Here is a 16,233-nt window from a genome sequence, read left to right as displayed (position 1 = left end):
AGGTTTGAGCTCATTGATATGGCGTCAGTGCGTTCTTCGCAACCTCCATCATCGCCGGCGTCCGCTTCTAACTCCGAGATATCATCAACACAACCGCCGCCGGCTCCGGCTCCGGCTCCGGCGCTTCCTGCTTCCCTTCAACACCAGGTTCTTTCTCTTTTTCTCTTCTGCTCATATGAACTGTTGTGATAGAATATATTTGAGTTTCGGGACAACTTGTAGGATGCTGCAATTGATAATGGTATACGTGACGCCCTAGAAAGAAAGCCTCTTTTGGTGGATCCATTTGAGTGAGTTACTCATCTCCCATGTCTTTTCTTCCTCAAATTGGTTCATTTTTTAACCAATTGACTTGTATGCTTTGGTGGGTTGGGATTCTCTTATGAAATTAATCTTTTTTTCTACAAATCATTGTTCTTACAATATATTTTATATCTCAAATTTGATTTATTGAACCCATTATTGAAAAGCATCAATTTTAATCAATTTATAGGTGTGTGCAATTGTCTCTTAGAGAAACTATCAACTTCTTTTCATAAAAGCTGGATATTACCATTTTTAATTTGGATAAAAATCTCATTATAAACGCTAAGTTATCAAATAATTTCGTAAAAAAAATCAATCTCATGATTCATTTTTCTCCAAAACCCTAATGCAAGCAACCTATTAGTTTTTCTGGAAGAGATAAATTTAGATTCTGCAATGGAAACTTCACCTTCTAAGGGGCTGGACTTGGTCATAAACAGGCTTGTCAAAGCTGCATCTCTACAAAATCTGTTATGAATTTCTTTTCATTTCGATTGTTTTGGTGATTACTTGTTTTCAGTTGATGTTATTATACAAATGTCCAGTTCAGACTGCAAGTGATTTTGGTTATCTATTTCCTCTGTGTTCTTGTTATTTGACTAAAAGAAATTGTTTCGATAAGAAATCTTTTGAGGCTTAGGTCATAGGTAAGATGAATGTGAGAGGATAGGACAAATTCAGTTGTTTGTTCTAAAAAAGCAGGCTGTTGTTGGAATTTCTTTTTTCAGAGTTTTAAGATCTTGACATTATTCTTTTGGTTTACCTATCTGTTAGGTGGTGGAATTGTGATATGTAGTTTAGTTCATGGTGTTAAATTGAAGCAGTTGAAGTTCTTTTCCTTTGCGGATTGGTCATATTGAATTGGGTTTTTTAGTATGTATATATAATCTTTTGAAAGAACAATGACTTGTTGTTTTGGAAAACCCTTGACGGATGTCTCATGCATCCCTCCTCTCTCTGTCTCCCTCTGCTTAGAAATGCCTCAAGTCTCATCAGTGAATTTTTTGTGTGCATAACGTGATAAAACAAATCCATATACAACTATGTTTGTGTGCTTCACAAGGGGGATTATGTCACATGTAGATTGAGGGGGTATTAGAAGGACCATGATCTAGCATGTAGAGGATTATAACCTTAGTTCATTCTACACTATATAAAGGAATATACCCTAGATTATACGTATGAATAAAGATAGAAGAGTATGTATCCCCATCCCCTTTCATCTAGGTCTCACCTTCTAAGTCTCACCTCATTTTTTGATATCTCATCCCTTTCTTGTTATCTAAATATTATAATTGTTACAGCTTATGTATATAGAGTGGGTAGTTTAGTAGACTAGAGGCTTGGACTAAAGGGCTTACTGTTCTAAGATCTTAGATTTGATTTTTATTGAAAATACTAGATTGAAGTGGGTGGTCATGGAATAAGGACCCACCCATCACATTCAGTGAATATTTTCCCAAATAATATTTTAAGTGGCGATGGGTTGTTGTGCTAGCCTCTTTAAGAAAATAGTTGAGGTACACGAAAAGCTGGACCAGACACCCTGGTTAGAGAAAAAAAATTATGCATATATCTAGATTCTAGACTAAATGTGGGAAAAATAAAATTTTATATTCTACTGCATACCAATTTCAATTCAAAATTTGGAAAACAAATTCTTTTGAACTCTATCAGATCTATAATCTGATGTTTTGTGCTTTTTTTCTTTTAAGCTTTGATAGGCTGTTCATTACATGAAAACTACTTCTGTTTAGTAAATTATATTAAACATCAACTGCAAAGACCTAAACATTACACAATAATTAGATACTTATTTTAGGTTTAGCATTCAAAAATGAAGCAATTTGTTTTTTGGTTAAGTAATTTGGGTTCTTCCCAGTAACATATTTCTTAAAAATGAAATGAATTGTAATAAAAATGTATTATGTTTGATAATTGCATTCAACACTTAATTAACCGGTAATGAATAATAATTAGTTCCCATCCTTGGTTAGATACTTAGATTTCTGTTCCTAAATGTATGAGAAGAATGTATTCCTTCCCCTTGACTTTACTAATTCATACTCTCTCCAGCCGGTTTCTATATGACATAGATCCTTGTCACTTTTTCCAAGCCCACACATTTTCCACTCATATCAGTAACTTTTCACATAATTTTATTATAATGCCATCCAAATTCACCTTCTCAATGAAGAAGTTTAGATTATTTGATAGCATCATTTTCTTATCTCCCCGTAAAATTCAAATATTTCCATCACTTTCGCATATATGGTATTTACAAAGAAACATAGTTTGATTCTTTCCAATCATGCTTGAAAGGTTGCCAAACTCGGAGTTGACTTGTAAACTCACCAGAGTTTAAAATCAACAATTAAAACAATTCACAATCTATGTAAGCACGTTTTTATGCCAAGTTGGATGTAACTCTGGAAAATACTAGTAAAATCGTTTTAATCCTATTGATATCGGCCTAGTTCATTGAAAAACTCTAGTTTGAGTCACAACACACAAAGGAGCTTATTTATTTATTTCTGCCATTTATAATTTTGATTGGGTTCATTCTTTTAAGATATAATTTTATAGGAAGATTTTCTTAAATCGGCATACTACAATTTTAAGTTTTATTAATTTTACAAGTAATCAAAAATTTGAATGTTACTGCTATTCAATTAAGATCTAGACAAATAAACATTAGTAACCAAAAATTTAGTATTTTAATATTATTCTAGAAGCATAAATCCATTTTAACAAATTTTTATTTTTAAATTATTAAAAGTTTTAAAACTACCTATTTGATTGAATCTATTTTCCATTTATTCATTATTTTATTTATAAAATAACACAAACTCACTTAATTAGACATTAGCTCATATTACTAGATGATACCAAAAAATTCTATGTAGTTTGTACTGCTTTGAAGTAAATTTTTATGAGTTTGTTTCAAATTTATGATTTGAGTTTACATAAACTTTGATTTGACACCCTTCTACTTTGCATTTGCTTATACTTCAGGATAATTGAATGTTCTTAGATTTGAAAAGTTATTTTGCCTCTTGCATTTTAATTAAACATTCAATTTTCTTTTCTATCCAGAGATATGAACAGTGAGGAGTACATTGAGAGATTCAGCAAATACGAGGCTGATTACACTTGCCGATTAATGGCCAAGTACTTCTCTGATAAGGATATATATGGAGGTAAATAACTACTGGTGATTCTATGCATGGTCTAAATTTATTTGATGAACCTATTACAATTATGTCTCCCAGTGTTTTTAGTTTGAAAGTGTTTTTTATGTGGTTGAAAGTACTTGATTACAAGGAGTCTTATTCATTATAGTGCTGGGCAAAGTAATTTTTTTAATTAGACCTCATTTAACCATTTATGTGAATAGGACTTTTAAACTAATAAGTATATTTATGAGTTTGAGAAGTATTGTTTTAGTGTTAGGTTGAATCCCCTTACACTGATAGTTTTATTGATGTGTACAATATACTATTATATACAAAGACGAGGTATTGCCACTTTTTTTTGGTTAATTCCTAAATTATAGGAGCTTATCTCTCACTTTTAGTTTACAATAAATATCTATTCCTAAATAATAGGAACTTAGTTCAATACTCTCTTCAAGTTGGGTAGTATAGATTGTAAATGTCTTAACTTGTTACATAGATCTTCAAAGTTTAAATTGTTACATTCCAGTGAGGATGATACTGCCAAGACATACACAATGAGGACCGCTACCTTGACTTTGAACACGCGTGTTTTTCTTTTCTGATTTCTCGCAAAAGTAAGAAAAAAAATAGTGCCTTGGGAACATTGAGTCCAGACTAGGAGGGATCTCCGTAAATACTTCTTCTTCCTCCACCTTAAAGGAAGACATTGTTGATGCAAGGACAATCTTTATTTACATCTAAAGACAGAAGTTCTAAACTTGAGTTAAATCGTTGTTATTTTTTGTTTTTATTTATTGTGCAAGTTGACGTGTCTTTTTTTTTTGTACACGAGATTAACTCATGTCAACCTATGTCATGTATTCCAATAGGTTTTGTCTCTTCAACGGAAAATGTGACTTTTGCGTCTCATCAAAGTTTATGAATGAATTTCTTTTTTTTCAAAAACAAAAAAAGGGTCACAATTCATTTGTCGAAGTTAATGGACTGTAGCGGAGGATGGTTGTTTCATGTGTAGATCACTGATTCTTTGTTTGTAAGAAGCTGCTCATTCAATTTTCATTACTAATATGTATAACATCTTACAATTGATATATTTGCTCCTTGTAGGAAATGTATACGAGGAGAAAATGACGATAGATGGTGAAACTATAAAAGCAAGCAGGTACTATAAGTTCAAAGTTCAATATCATCTAGGAACTTGTTTGATGTAGCCTCTTCAATCAAAATCATTTAAGTCATAACTAAAATACTAAAATGCCATCTTTTTTTTTCAACTCTATTAAAATCAATAAAGTTAAGGGTAAGTTGATAAAAAACCCAAATAAACAGTTTATTTGAAAAGGAATATCAAACAAGATCCTAATCTTACATGGTTTGAAAAAATGATAATTTATCTTATATTATTTGGATGGAAACATCTTTTTCAACCAGATATCTTTATTACCTTGGAAATAGACATGATTTGAGAAATTTATTGACGGTTTCTCATCTGGATCCGTATTCAGACCCATATTCAAAATAAAAAGTGTTTCCATTGTTTGTTTATTTTTGGTTTGAAGATATTTAAACGAAAAATGAAAAGCTAATAAACTGGGATTGAGGGATATTTGTTGTGTTCTTGATTTCCAAAACTAGGTGGCATTGTGCTGACTCATATGCAGACCCAACACAGTTTCTTCAACAAAGAAGCAACTGCAGTTCGGCTCCTCCTCAAGTGGACATCTCGAATGGGAAGCACCCGATGAAATCAGAAGGTTAAAATTCTTAAAAGTTGTACTCTGAACAAAAATGTCACTTTGCTTTTTAAGCTACTAATCTCATGACAAGTTATATCCATATTGCACTGACTAATTGATCCTGCTTTTATTAGTTTATCTAGATGACCAATGCCAATGATCTTGCTCATTCATTTTCCCTTAGGTTTGATTTATGTTATATTATTTGTACATGGTACCAAACAATCCTATATGAGTATGTATATCAATTATATTCCAATAAGTGGTTTTCGATCCAATTTGTCTTGTTAGGGGCAGTTTTTTTTCCAATTTGTCTTGTTAGGGGCAGTTTTTTTTCCGATTTAACTAGTAGTTGACGGGAAATTTGATGAAATGACCCTAATAAAGCTCTTATTTGGGGAAATGAAACTTGCGGAAATGACCACTTCTCCTATGTTATGACGAAAATACCCCGTCGTGTGACGCGACTCTGCGTCGTGTGACGCAACGGAACCCTAATTCGTCGCGATGGCGGTCGCATCACGCAACGGCACACTCAACGAATTGGGGTTCCGTCGCGTGATGCGACGTATTTTCGTCCGAAAACTAGGAAGTGACCATTTGCACAACTTTTATTAGACGCTGGTTATTTCTCCAATTAAGGCCATTATTAGGGTCATTTCATCAAATTTTCCTAGTTGATTGAGATGGGGATGGGACGAGGATTATTTGTGCCTAAGTCCTCATCTCACCCAAAATATTAATAAACATAATTAAATATATAATATCATAAATATATTAATTTATTATTCATATTATATAAGAGTTTTAAGTTTATTTTTTATAATAATATAAATTTTAATATATTATAATATATAATATTAAAAAATTAGTTTATATAATTTTGTCAAAGATTTTTTTATTTATTTATTATAGGAGAATATGGTATAATGGTGTCATGAGTTGATTCTCTAAATCAAACATACGAGAGAGAATGAGAGAGAAGTGATAAAAGAGGAAATAATAGATGAATTTATTGGAAAAAGTGTTGGGAGAAATAGAAATTATTTTATTTTTTTAGGCAATCAGATTTGTATATTTCTTTTTTTCCAAAATTTTATCCTTATGTTCCTTGTCATTCATATTTTTTAATAAATAAATATGTAAAAATTACATAAATATCATCCTAAAATAAATTTTAATATTATATATAATAATAATAATAGTTAAAAAATAAAATTCATCAATTTAAAATATTGTTGTACTTTAAAAAAAACATGGACAATAATATCTATTTTCAAACAAAAATAATAAAATATTAATCATATTACATTGATAACTCACACTTAATTAAGGAGGAGAATTAAACTTTTTGAAATATCATTTTTATTTTAACCTATTATAAATAGACTAATGATATAAAGCAAAAATTTAGTCTTAGATGTTGGGATTGACGTGACAACAAGTCTAATAACATGTTGCTACATTATTCTCGACACTATTCATAACACTAAATTCTCGTTTTCTATCGTTACTCTTATAAATAATATATTTAAAAATAACTTTTATGATAATAAATTAACTAACTTACAAAAATCAAATCTTTCAGTATTTTGTGATTAAGATCTACACATAATTTAAAATGTATAAATTAAAATGAAAACTTCAGAGCAAATCCACAACTTTAATTTATCAATCTCATACATAATTATATTTTTATTAAAAAAAGCATAATCAAATATTATTTCGACAAATTCTCTTACATAATTTATTCAAATAAACATATAAAGAAGAAACCCACTTGTTCACACCAACAAAAATATTTGCAAGATCATTCACACCAACAAAATACAGCATAAATCTTGTTTCACCAAAGATTGTAATAATTCCATTTAAAAACACTTCTAATTTATACGTTTTGTATTCAGGTCTTTCTAAATGAGACAAACAATAAGAACAATTCAAATAATACATTTCAATCTTACAAGTTATAAAAAACCAAAAACTACTACCAGATTCCAATTTCAGAAAACCCATCTTCATTAGCACAAGCTCTAAACATACCGGTTGTGTTAAACTCCATAACCACTTCCCCTCGAGCCGAAACCGCAACCAACCCGACAGTACCTTTTGGTGTAGACTCTTCAACAACAAAAGCAGCTGCTTCCTTTAGAGATAGTCCTTTATACTCCATTAGAGCAGCTACATCTCTTGCAACAGTTGCTCGAATTATCGACTCCCCTTTGCCAGTAGCTGAGACTGCACACATATTATTCGCGTAAGTCCCAGCACCTATAATTGGTGTGTCGCCAATTCTCCCTACCATTTTGTTCACTAATCCGCCAGTTGAAGTTGCAGTTGCTAGATTTCCAAGGCTATCGATGGCCACACATCCAACTGTTCCTGTTTGGCTATCCCCATCACTGAATGCTACAACATTGTCTTTGTCTTTCGCGAGTTGTGTAGGAACAGGCTGTGTGTAATCCACCTACATCGAAATTTTTATTATAGTATGATACATTGTGATGAATGAAAACCATAAGGTTATGTTTGGTTATGAGAGAATTGGAATTGAGGGTCCAATTCCAAATTACTTGTTTTTCTCTTTTTCTGAAAACAGGGTAAACTCTGAAAACTACCACGATGGCTCAAGTGAATCGAATCTGTTGCGAGTTATATGCTTAACCTGCAGGATTTATCACACTCTGAAGGAGCAGTGGAACCTAACGTTGTATGAAAAAAAAATCAAAACTGAGGCCATTCATCTGTTATACAAATACTTTTTTTCCAAATTTCTAATTGTTTGATGGCTTAAAATAAAGGATTTGAGTTGAAATTATAATAATAAACTCAAATTAAATTGAATATATATGTTTTTTTAAGTTTTGGTTACATCGTTACTTCTTTAAATTACAATTACTAATTGAATTGTAATTTAATTCCAAGTTTCATGATATGTTTGGATTTTAGAATTATAATTTCAGTTTATATAAATTGGAATCGAATTATTATTGAGAAATCATATCATTATTAAGGAATGATGAAATTAAAACTTAAAAAATCATATACATTCAATTTTTACTGCAATTATTATTTTAATTCTTTATTTAAAGTAGTTTAAAAACAAAAGATTTGAAATATAATCCTCATATTTCTATTTATGCACTAAAAGAATTACAATTTTATTTATAAAGTTGGAGAGAGGGTCAATATTATTTATAAAGTTGTACAATTCTATCAATGTATATAAACTTGACAAAAAAATGTCAAATTTGTTGAACATGACGGAAACCAAAAGCGACGTTAAATTTTCATCAACATGACTATACCAAGTCATATCCACGTAATTATTTATATATATATATATTTTTTAATCTAATTTTATAATTTCAAAACACTTTCCATCAAATAATAAAATAAAAACATTCTAACATTCTCCTTTCAACATACCTAACTTTCCATTCATCCCTAAACCTTTTCCAAGCATCACCCACGCCGCCCGACTTCAATCTACACTGCGACGGTTCGATCTTTACCGTGATTTTGTACGGTTCAATAAATCTCTTATGTTTAAATGTGTCACAAGTATTCGATTCAGTGGGCGGATTGGTTCGAATGGTTTGAGTGCGGCATATGGAGCATCATATCTGGGCTTTGGAAGAAATTCCGTTCTTTAGTCCAAGTTCGTGGTAGGGGTGGCTCGTTTATCAGATTATGAGATGATAATTGGTCAATTCAGATCTTCTGATTGATTTATTATTAAAATAATAATGCTGCAATCTGATTGGTCCGCCACAGGGGAACACAGCAATCGGTAGCAGAAGATCTAAACTGATAATTGGTGTGGGGATTCCAGTTTGGGTCGGGAATTCCGATCTAAGGTTAGAGAAATGTTTGATTATAGGAGTAAAACTGGCAAGGTGAGAAAAATATATTTGTCAAATTGATTTTTATATCTCAAGGTTATTCACTCTCTCTCCTTTTCTCTCGTTACTTCGTTCATCTTATTCTAACTCTTCTCTTCTCAAATGTAGGTCATAATCTACGTTGAGATTTTTTATTCTTCTTAATCTCATATTTCACTCTCGAGAAATGATTAGGGTGGAAAATTTGGGAGAGGGAATGACGTGGCGCCAATCTGATCGGCTGAAAAAATATAATAATTTCTTTCTCTTTTCTCTTTCCTCCCATTTTTACTTTTTCTAAATGATGCCATATCATTCTCTCTTTCATTCTCTCCCCGAAATTCTCTCTTTATCACTCCTCTTCCACCTTCCTCAATGAAATCAATGTATTGTTCTAATCCTAAAGATAGGGTTAACCCAACTGTAAATATTTATATATCACTGGTACCAGAGTCAACGACAAACACAAGAAGAACTTAGAGACGAAGTCCGCAGCCACTATATAGCACAATCTGCGTTTAAAGTTGAGAGTATGGCCCGTCTCGGCAGGATAAAAAAACTGATGGGAACAATGAATGAAGCGATAGATAAAGTCGACAATCGTGGTACTAGAAGAGAATGTTAGAAACATGAATTACTGGGATAGCCACGATAGAAACAGAAATGATCGAGAAGAGAATGATAAAAACATGACAAGTATGATCAAAACAGAAACGAGCGTAACAAAAATGATCGATAAGAGAATCATCAAAACGGAAACAATCGAAACATGCAAGATCAAAACATAAACAATTGGAATAGCAATTGGAATAGAGAAGATTAAAACATAAATGACCGAGAAAGGAATAATCAAAACAGAGATGACTGAGACAGGATTGGTCGAAAAAGAAATCAACATAACAAAAACGATCAATGCTGGAATGATCAAAACATAGACAAAAATGTCGAGACAGTAGATATCAGCACTATCAGCCATCAACAAGATTAACAAATATGGATTTTCCGAAATTCAACTGTGCAGAGGTAGAAGATTGGATTTATAAAAGTGATTTTTTTTTCAAGTGGATCGCACACCACACCCGAGGAAACTCAAATTGAATACGCAAGGGGACACCTAACAAGACTAGCTCGCAGCTGGTTTTGTTCTTATATACATCACAAACCTCTTAATAGGTTTATGATATGGGAGAAATTGAAACAACTGGTGTTGAAAGAATTTGGTCATAATGACTTTGACGATCCATTGGATGATTGAAAAAACTTGAAGCAAACAACAACAATGACAGAGTATGACAGAAATTAAATGGATGTTCTATATAAGATACCGGATTTAAATGAGACATACTCGGTTAAGGGCTATCTAAATAGACCAAATATGGAAATTGTGAATCCAGTACGCATTCAGAAACCCCAACAGCTCTGATACCAGTGATATATAAATAGAGTTGAATTAACCATAACTTGAGAATTAGAACAATGCATTGATTTTGTTGAGGAGAGTAGAATATGAGACGAGGAAAATAAGAAATCTCTATAGATTATGACTTACATTTGAGGAGAAGAGAGTTAGAATAAGAAGAACGAAGTAATAAAAGAAAAGAAAAGAGAAAGAATGACCTTAGAGAGAAATAATCAACTTGACAAGTACTTTTTTCTCACCTTGCTAGTATTTACTCCAATTCTTTTATATGTCTTGCTGAATTACTCCAGCTTATTCATTTGCCAACTCAGCGTAAAGTCTGTCAGCTTATTTTAGGGTTAAATAACCTAACCCTAATTATTCCAAATATGAAAATTTTGACTCAAGATAAGTATGCCAAGTAGGAGTTGTATGTGTTGTAGGGAGGGGAGACAACTTCTCGTATTCTTTTGGATTGCTATGAGGTTGCTAACATCTGGAATTTGAGGAATTTTACTGGGATTCACTGGGTGATTAAAGATACCATGGGGAATGTTGGGATGCCTAGATTGAGGTTGCTAGTATGGAGGAATTGAAAAAGAAATAGGTCATCAATCGCATGGTGTTCTTGTGGCTCCTCTGTCTTGAACAGAATCATAGAACTTGTAATAATTGTACCCGGTCTACTCATTCATCACAGCGTTATCCTTATGACCCTGTCCGAGGTGCGTACCAACTTGGCAGGGATTTGCTTGCCATGTTGGGGAACTACGTGAGTATTAAAGATACCTATGCTTTAACCAAGACTTTGCTTTTCATTTTGTTCATATTTTGTATTTCCTTTTGTTCTCAAGTCATGTTTTAGTTGTGCTTCAACGACCTTTTTTTTCATTTTCATTCTATGAATGTATCTACAAATTCTAAATCATTAGGTTGACACCTAAGAACATCTAAAGAAAACTTATGAGATCTAAAATTTATACTACAAGTTTGCACAAGTATAAAACACCACATACCTGGACAGCGTTGGCCTCTTTGGCTTGTTTTAGTCTCTCAATATTTTCCGTGGTGATGAAATGGTTGTAGTCTTTAGTCGGAACTCCCTAAAGTAACCCAAGATAGATTAAGGAAATGAGTTAGTGATAACGAAAGTAGAACAATTCAAAACTAATAACATAATGAAAGAAGGAATATGATAATAGTGCGATCCTCTAAAGTTAATATAAGTAACTAAAATAAAGAAATACTAATTGGAAACATTGCAGCATTATTCTACTAACTTGTGCTCTTGCAAATGCTTCTGCACCATCAAATGCAAGATATATGTGGGGAGTTTTCTCCATAACCAATTTAGCTAGAGATATGGGATTAACAACAGTAGTGAGTCCAGAAACAGCTCCACATTTCTTCGTATTCCCATCCATAATGCAAGCTTCCATTTCCACCGTTCCATCACTTGTAAGGACAGAACCTCTACCAGCATTGAAGTTAGGACAGTTTTCTAGTTCACGAACCTGTAAAAATACAAGACTTGGTCAATCAACAAAGACATGTATGAAATATATGCCCATTCAGATTCAGATCCCTAAACTCCAGGAGTTATTTGTTTCTACATTCAGAAACGCTTAAGCTGTCTTCAAAAGTAATACTGTCAACGTTTGAAGGCAATGTAACTCAGTCAAAAATGGAATTTCTCATTTGAATGCTTTCGGTTTTACTCATTTGGTTTAATCAAAGTTAGGGTTTGTCTAGCTTTGATCTTGACTCATTTGGATTCTCTCCACTTTTGGGTTTATTTAATGAAATTACGTTAAACCGTTCCCCCCCCAATATTTTTTTTTTATGAATCCATTAAGCAAGGGAAAGGTCAAGTTCCCATTTCTCCAAATCGCTTTATGGTTTCCAAAACTTGAAAATCAAGTTGAACATACTTCATATATAGAAATAGAATAACCAGGAAGATCTCTGAAAAACCTATATATTGGTCAACGGAATGGATTTAAGGATATGAGTCAGTAACAGTATCATCGAATTCACAAATTTGGAAGCAGAGTTCATCAGTTAATAAGTTCTTGTGTACTAGAATACAGACAGTGGTTAGGAAAAGAAAGAAAGGAAGACTTACGACGAGTTCAACAACATCCAAAGCAGATTGGTGAGTACTAAGAGCAGCGATTCCGATCTCTAAGCAACGGCGGAGAGTATCTTCTCTAGGTTGACGACGATCTGAAGGTAAGTTGCGTGGTATGTCGCCAGCTCCGCCGTGCAAAGCGATCGCCCAACCCATTCTTGAATCGGCCTGTTCAAAACTCTGTTCAGAATTATGGGAGTTTCTTTTTCATTCTAAAAATATAAAACGGCTCTTTCATCATAAAAATAATCAAAATTTAAAAATATATTTTTTCCCTTATTTATGTATTTTTTTTATTTATTTTAAAAGTTACATTAAATAAGATGAGCCACTTTAATGAGATTTAAATCCTATAAAACTAATAAAACTAGTATATTTGCATTGTAAGAAATTGGGCATCACAAGTTGATTGTAAAAAAAAAACAATAATTTTAGTGAATATTGATGATGATTTTCTTATATTAGATCCATAAATCACATGAGTGTACAATGAAAAATATATATATCTTTCTATATAGAGGAATTGTGCTAAAACTTTTTTTTATATATTTGTAGAAACAACATAACACATTATTTTCCAATAGTTATATTCAACACTTACATATATGATATGTGTTGCGTTTTTTAATTAAAATTGACACCGGATTATAATTCGACGGATAATATTGATTGAGAATAACTAACTTTTTTAAAAAAACAACTCAATCATACCTTATGGTGTTCTATAATAACAAAAAAGATCATATTAATAAAAACGTTACATCTTCTCTATCTAACTCTAGACATTAAAGATAAACCAATTAAAAAAAAAATACAAGTACAAACTCACAAATACCAAAAACATCGTAACACACCATTTGTTATTAATTATATTCACCACTTTATGTATACAAGAGGCAAATATAATTTTCAACTATTATCATATTCATAAGTTACATGATTATACAATGGAAAATATATATCTTTCCATATAAGAAATTGTAAATGTATGTTTGTAGAAACAAAACAACACACTATTTGCCAATAGTTATATTCAACACTTACATATATAATATTTTTTGCATTCTTTTTAATAAAAAAAATTGAGACTAAATTATAATTCGGCGGATATTGATTTAGAATAATCAATTTAATATGACTGAATTTACCTTTTTTTTTTTAAACCCAACTCAATCCTATCTTATGGTGTTCCATAATAACAAAAAGAATTATGTTCATGAAGACCCTCTATCTAACTCTAGATTTTAAAGATAAACCATCAATTTAAAAATAAATGCATGTACAAACTCATAAACACCATAACTAGAAAGTGATGATGAAGTTAGGAATTTGCTCCCATGGTACCCCATTAAGAGAATGGCATACATGATGGACGACATACCCATGATCATGCTTATGGGCCTGGAATGGATCACGTTCTACTACACTCACGACCTCTACAAACAGTTTGGTCGTGATTTTATGCCTCCTTATATGGGAAATACTATCGCTATAGACAAGTCAATCGATCACATGGCCTATACGAGGTATCTTGAGAAATGGCACAATACTTCTCAAATGGGTATCCCAAAAGAGTGAAAGAATTACCTGATCGTCATTCTAGAAGAATACGAAAGGTCCAAGAAAGATGAAGTTTTCAGTGTAAGAACACGCTACAGTAGAACTACTAGTCTGTAATCCCAAAACCTTTTTCTCTTTTAGACTCTCTTTGTAAAATATCAATAAGAGAGTCATATTTGTAACAAACTTTGCGAGTATGTTTATATACAACTCTATGTTTGTTTAATCGAATCACAAAAGAGACACTCATTCTCTAGGATTCATTTTATATGCATATGCATTGCATTTTTACTTTGTTGCATCTACAAACTCTCACATTTTTCTCTTCACAACAGTCCACGACTACGATAAGCCGACACGAACCCTAAAAAGAGAGATCCAAAACTGGACGTTTTATACGCTACCAGATGGCCAAAGAACTCTCCATACCTGAATCGGTCTCAGTGGCCGAATTTAGAGAAATGAAGGAAACTCTACAACATGTAATGGAGCAACTCGTGTTGATCACAACTTCTTTAGCTAATCAAAAAATTTTGTCTACATCCCAAAACATACCTTCTTTTACTAGTTTTCCTAACCAGGAAATCCCTGTTATGTTCACTCCCGTTAACTCTCATCCTACTAGTCAAAAAGGTTAGGAATAAGTCTTTATGTACGAAGACTCCGAAGAGGATATCGACCAAACTACACGGGTACAACATGAGGAAGTAATCAATCTCCTGGGTTCATAGGAAAAACAAATTACATCGACTGACCAACCACCGCTAACGGAATATGAATGCCAAATAGCTCAAGTTCAAGCCATGCATGCAGAAATGCAAGCCCAACTAAATAAGTTAGCTAAGAACAAAAGTACTAAACAACATCATGACTAAAAAGACGCTATGAAAGTCAGCGAACGAACAGTTATTCCAAAAGCGATCCGTGTGTCTTTTTCAAAATGTACGCTTCCGGAATGACCCCATTGCGACATGGAGAACCAATTTTTCTCCACCTATTCTCCTAATATCTTGATGATGATGTTCTGCGCTAGTATCACTAGCAAAAGATAGTCTATCTATAAAGTACAAAAGAACTGGTTGTAGCGTTCATAGAACGCTTCTCAATACATCTCAACCTCGAACAACCAAAAAAGAGGTTGAAGAAAATCAAAAAGGGGGAAATGTTAAATTCTCCATGTTTATCGAACGATGGAAAACTATCGCTGAGAAAATCGATTCCCTCTAGAGCGAACAATGACAAATCGACATGATCTTGGAAAACGTTAACGGACGATATTCTCCATATTTATTTAAATATTTTGTGTATTAAAAAGATCAAAATTAAGGCAAAAGGGTGAAACAAAAATAAATTTCAAATAAAACTCAATGTTTAAAATAAAAACAAATATTTGTAATCGGGTGTAACCGAAAATAGATAAAATGGCTCCATCGAATGAACACCCGATCTTCATCCAACGCGCTAAAGCACTTCTCGTAGCCCGTTGTAGCAGAAGGAGGCGTACACCGAGGAGCGTCGAATCAACTAACGGGTTGAAAATGCCTAAACGCCAACGACACTGGACGAAACGCTAGGACGCCATCAAAACGATGTCGTTTGGCCTCCGATCTTCGTCTTTATCGCGACGCCGAACAGATAAGCTCTAAAGAACCATGATGATCTTGGCTTTTTGGAACTCAGCCATTGGTCCACCAAATAAGATAATTCAAAGCCTACTAGAGTAGACTTCGTCATTACCTATTTCGGCGACTACAAGACAAGAATAATCAAAAGCCATTAATTACTTTTGACTGATTCAGCCCACTTGGCTTCCCCAAACGACTTAGGACGAGTATAACCTTCTCAAGTCATTCTAAAGCTAAGGAACCAACACACAACCCTTAAATCAAAGAAAATCAAAATCCACCATTAAAGCTTTAAAGCTTCATATTTTTAAAATTTTCTGTTCAAGGCCTTAAAGCTTGGATATGAGCATCCAGAAAGCTTCCCTAAGGATCAAGGAGTATTCTCCAATCCTTGGTAAGATTCCAATCAACCT

At 32.7% G+C, this 16,233-nt stretch overlaps 2 protein-coding genes across 3 annotated transcripts; one reads left to right on the top strand and one right to left on the bottom strand.

The window, feature by feature from the left end:
- On the top strand, window positions 1–5,419 carry LOC124942541. Of its 2 annotated transcripts, XM_047483068.1 has the most exons (5): window positions 1–147; window positions 223–290; window positions 3,403–3,506; window positions 4,593–4,647; window positions 5,121–5,419. In XM_047483068.1, the coding sequence occupies exons 1-5, from the start codon at window positions 19–21 to the stop codon at window positions 5,242–5,244; spliced, it is 480 nt and encodes a 159-aa protein (XP_047339024.1). In that variant the 5' UTR covers window positions 1–18; the 3' UTR covers window positions 5,245–5,419. The 2 variants fall into 2 exon arrangements, with proteins under 2 accessions (XP_047339024.1, XP_047339025.1); XM_047483069.1 differs by lacking the exon at window positions 4,593–4,647 and having other exon boundaries at window positions 5,121–5,319.
- A 1,630-nt stretch (window positions 5,420–7,049) lies between these two features.
- On the bottom strand, window positions 7,050–12,825 carry LOC124941724 (isoaspartyl peptidase/L-asparaginase 1). The gene is made up of 4 exons (XM_047482072.1): window positions 12,630–12,825; window positions 11,785–12,018; window positions 11,521–11,607; window positions 7,050–7,688 (listed from the first exon to the last, which is right to left on the bottom strand). The coding sequence occupies exons 1-4, from the start codon at window positions 12,789–12,791 to the stop codon at window positions 7,209–7,211; spliced, it is 963 nt and encodes a 320-aa protein (XP_047338028.1). The 5' UTR covers window positions 12,792–12,825; the 3' UTR covers window positions 7,050–7,208.
- Between the last annotated feature and the right edge of the window lie 3,408 nt (window positions 12,826–16,233).

Source organism: Impatiens glandulifera, chromosome 6 (assembly GCF_907164915.1).
Source record: "Impatiens glandulifera chromosome 6, dImpGla2.1, whole genome shotgun sequence".
In the NCBI taxonomy this organism is placed as follows: domain Eukaryota; kingdom Viridiplantae; phylum Streptophyta; class Magnoliopsida; order Ericales; family Balsaminaceae; genus Impatiens; species Impatiens glandulifera.
The sequence above is the reverse complement of the archived record's forward strand: the minus strand, read 5'-3'. Positions and strand labels throughout refer to the sequence as shown.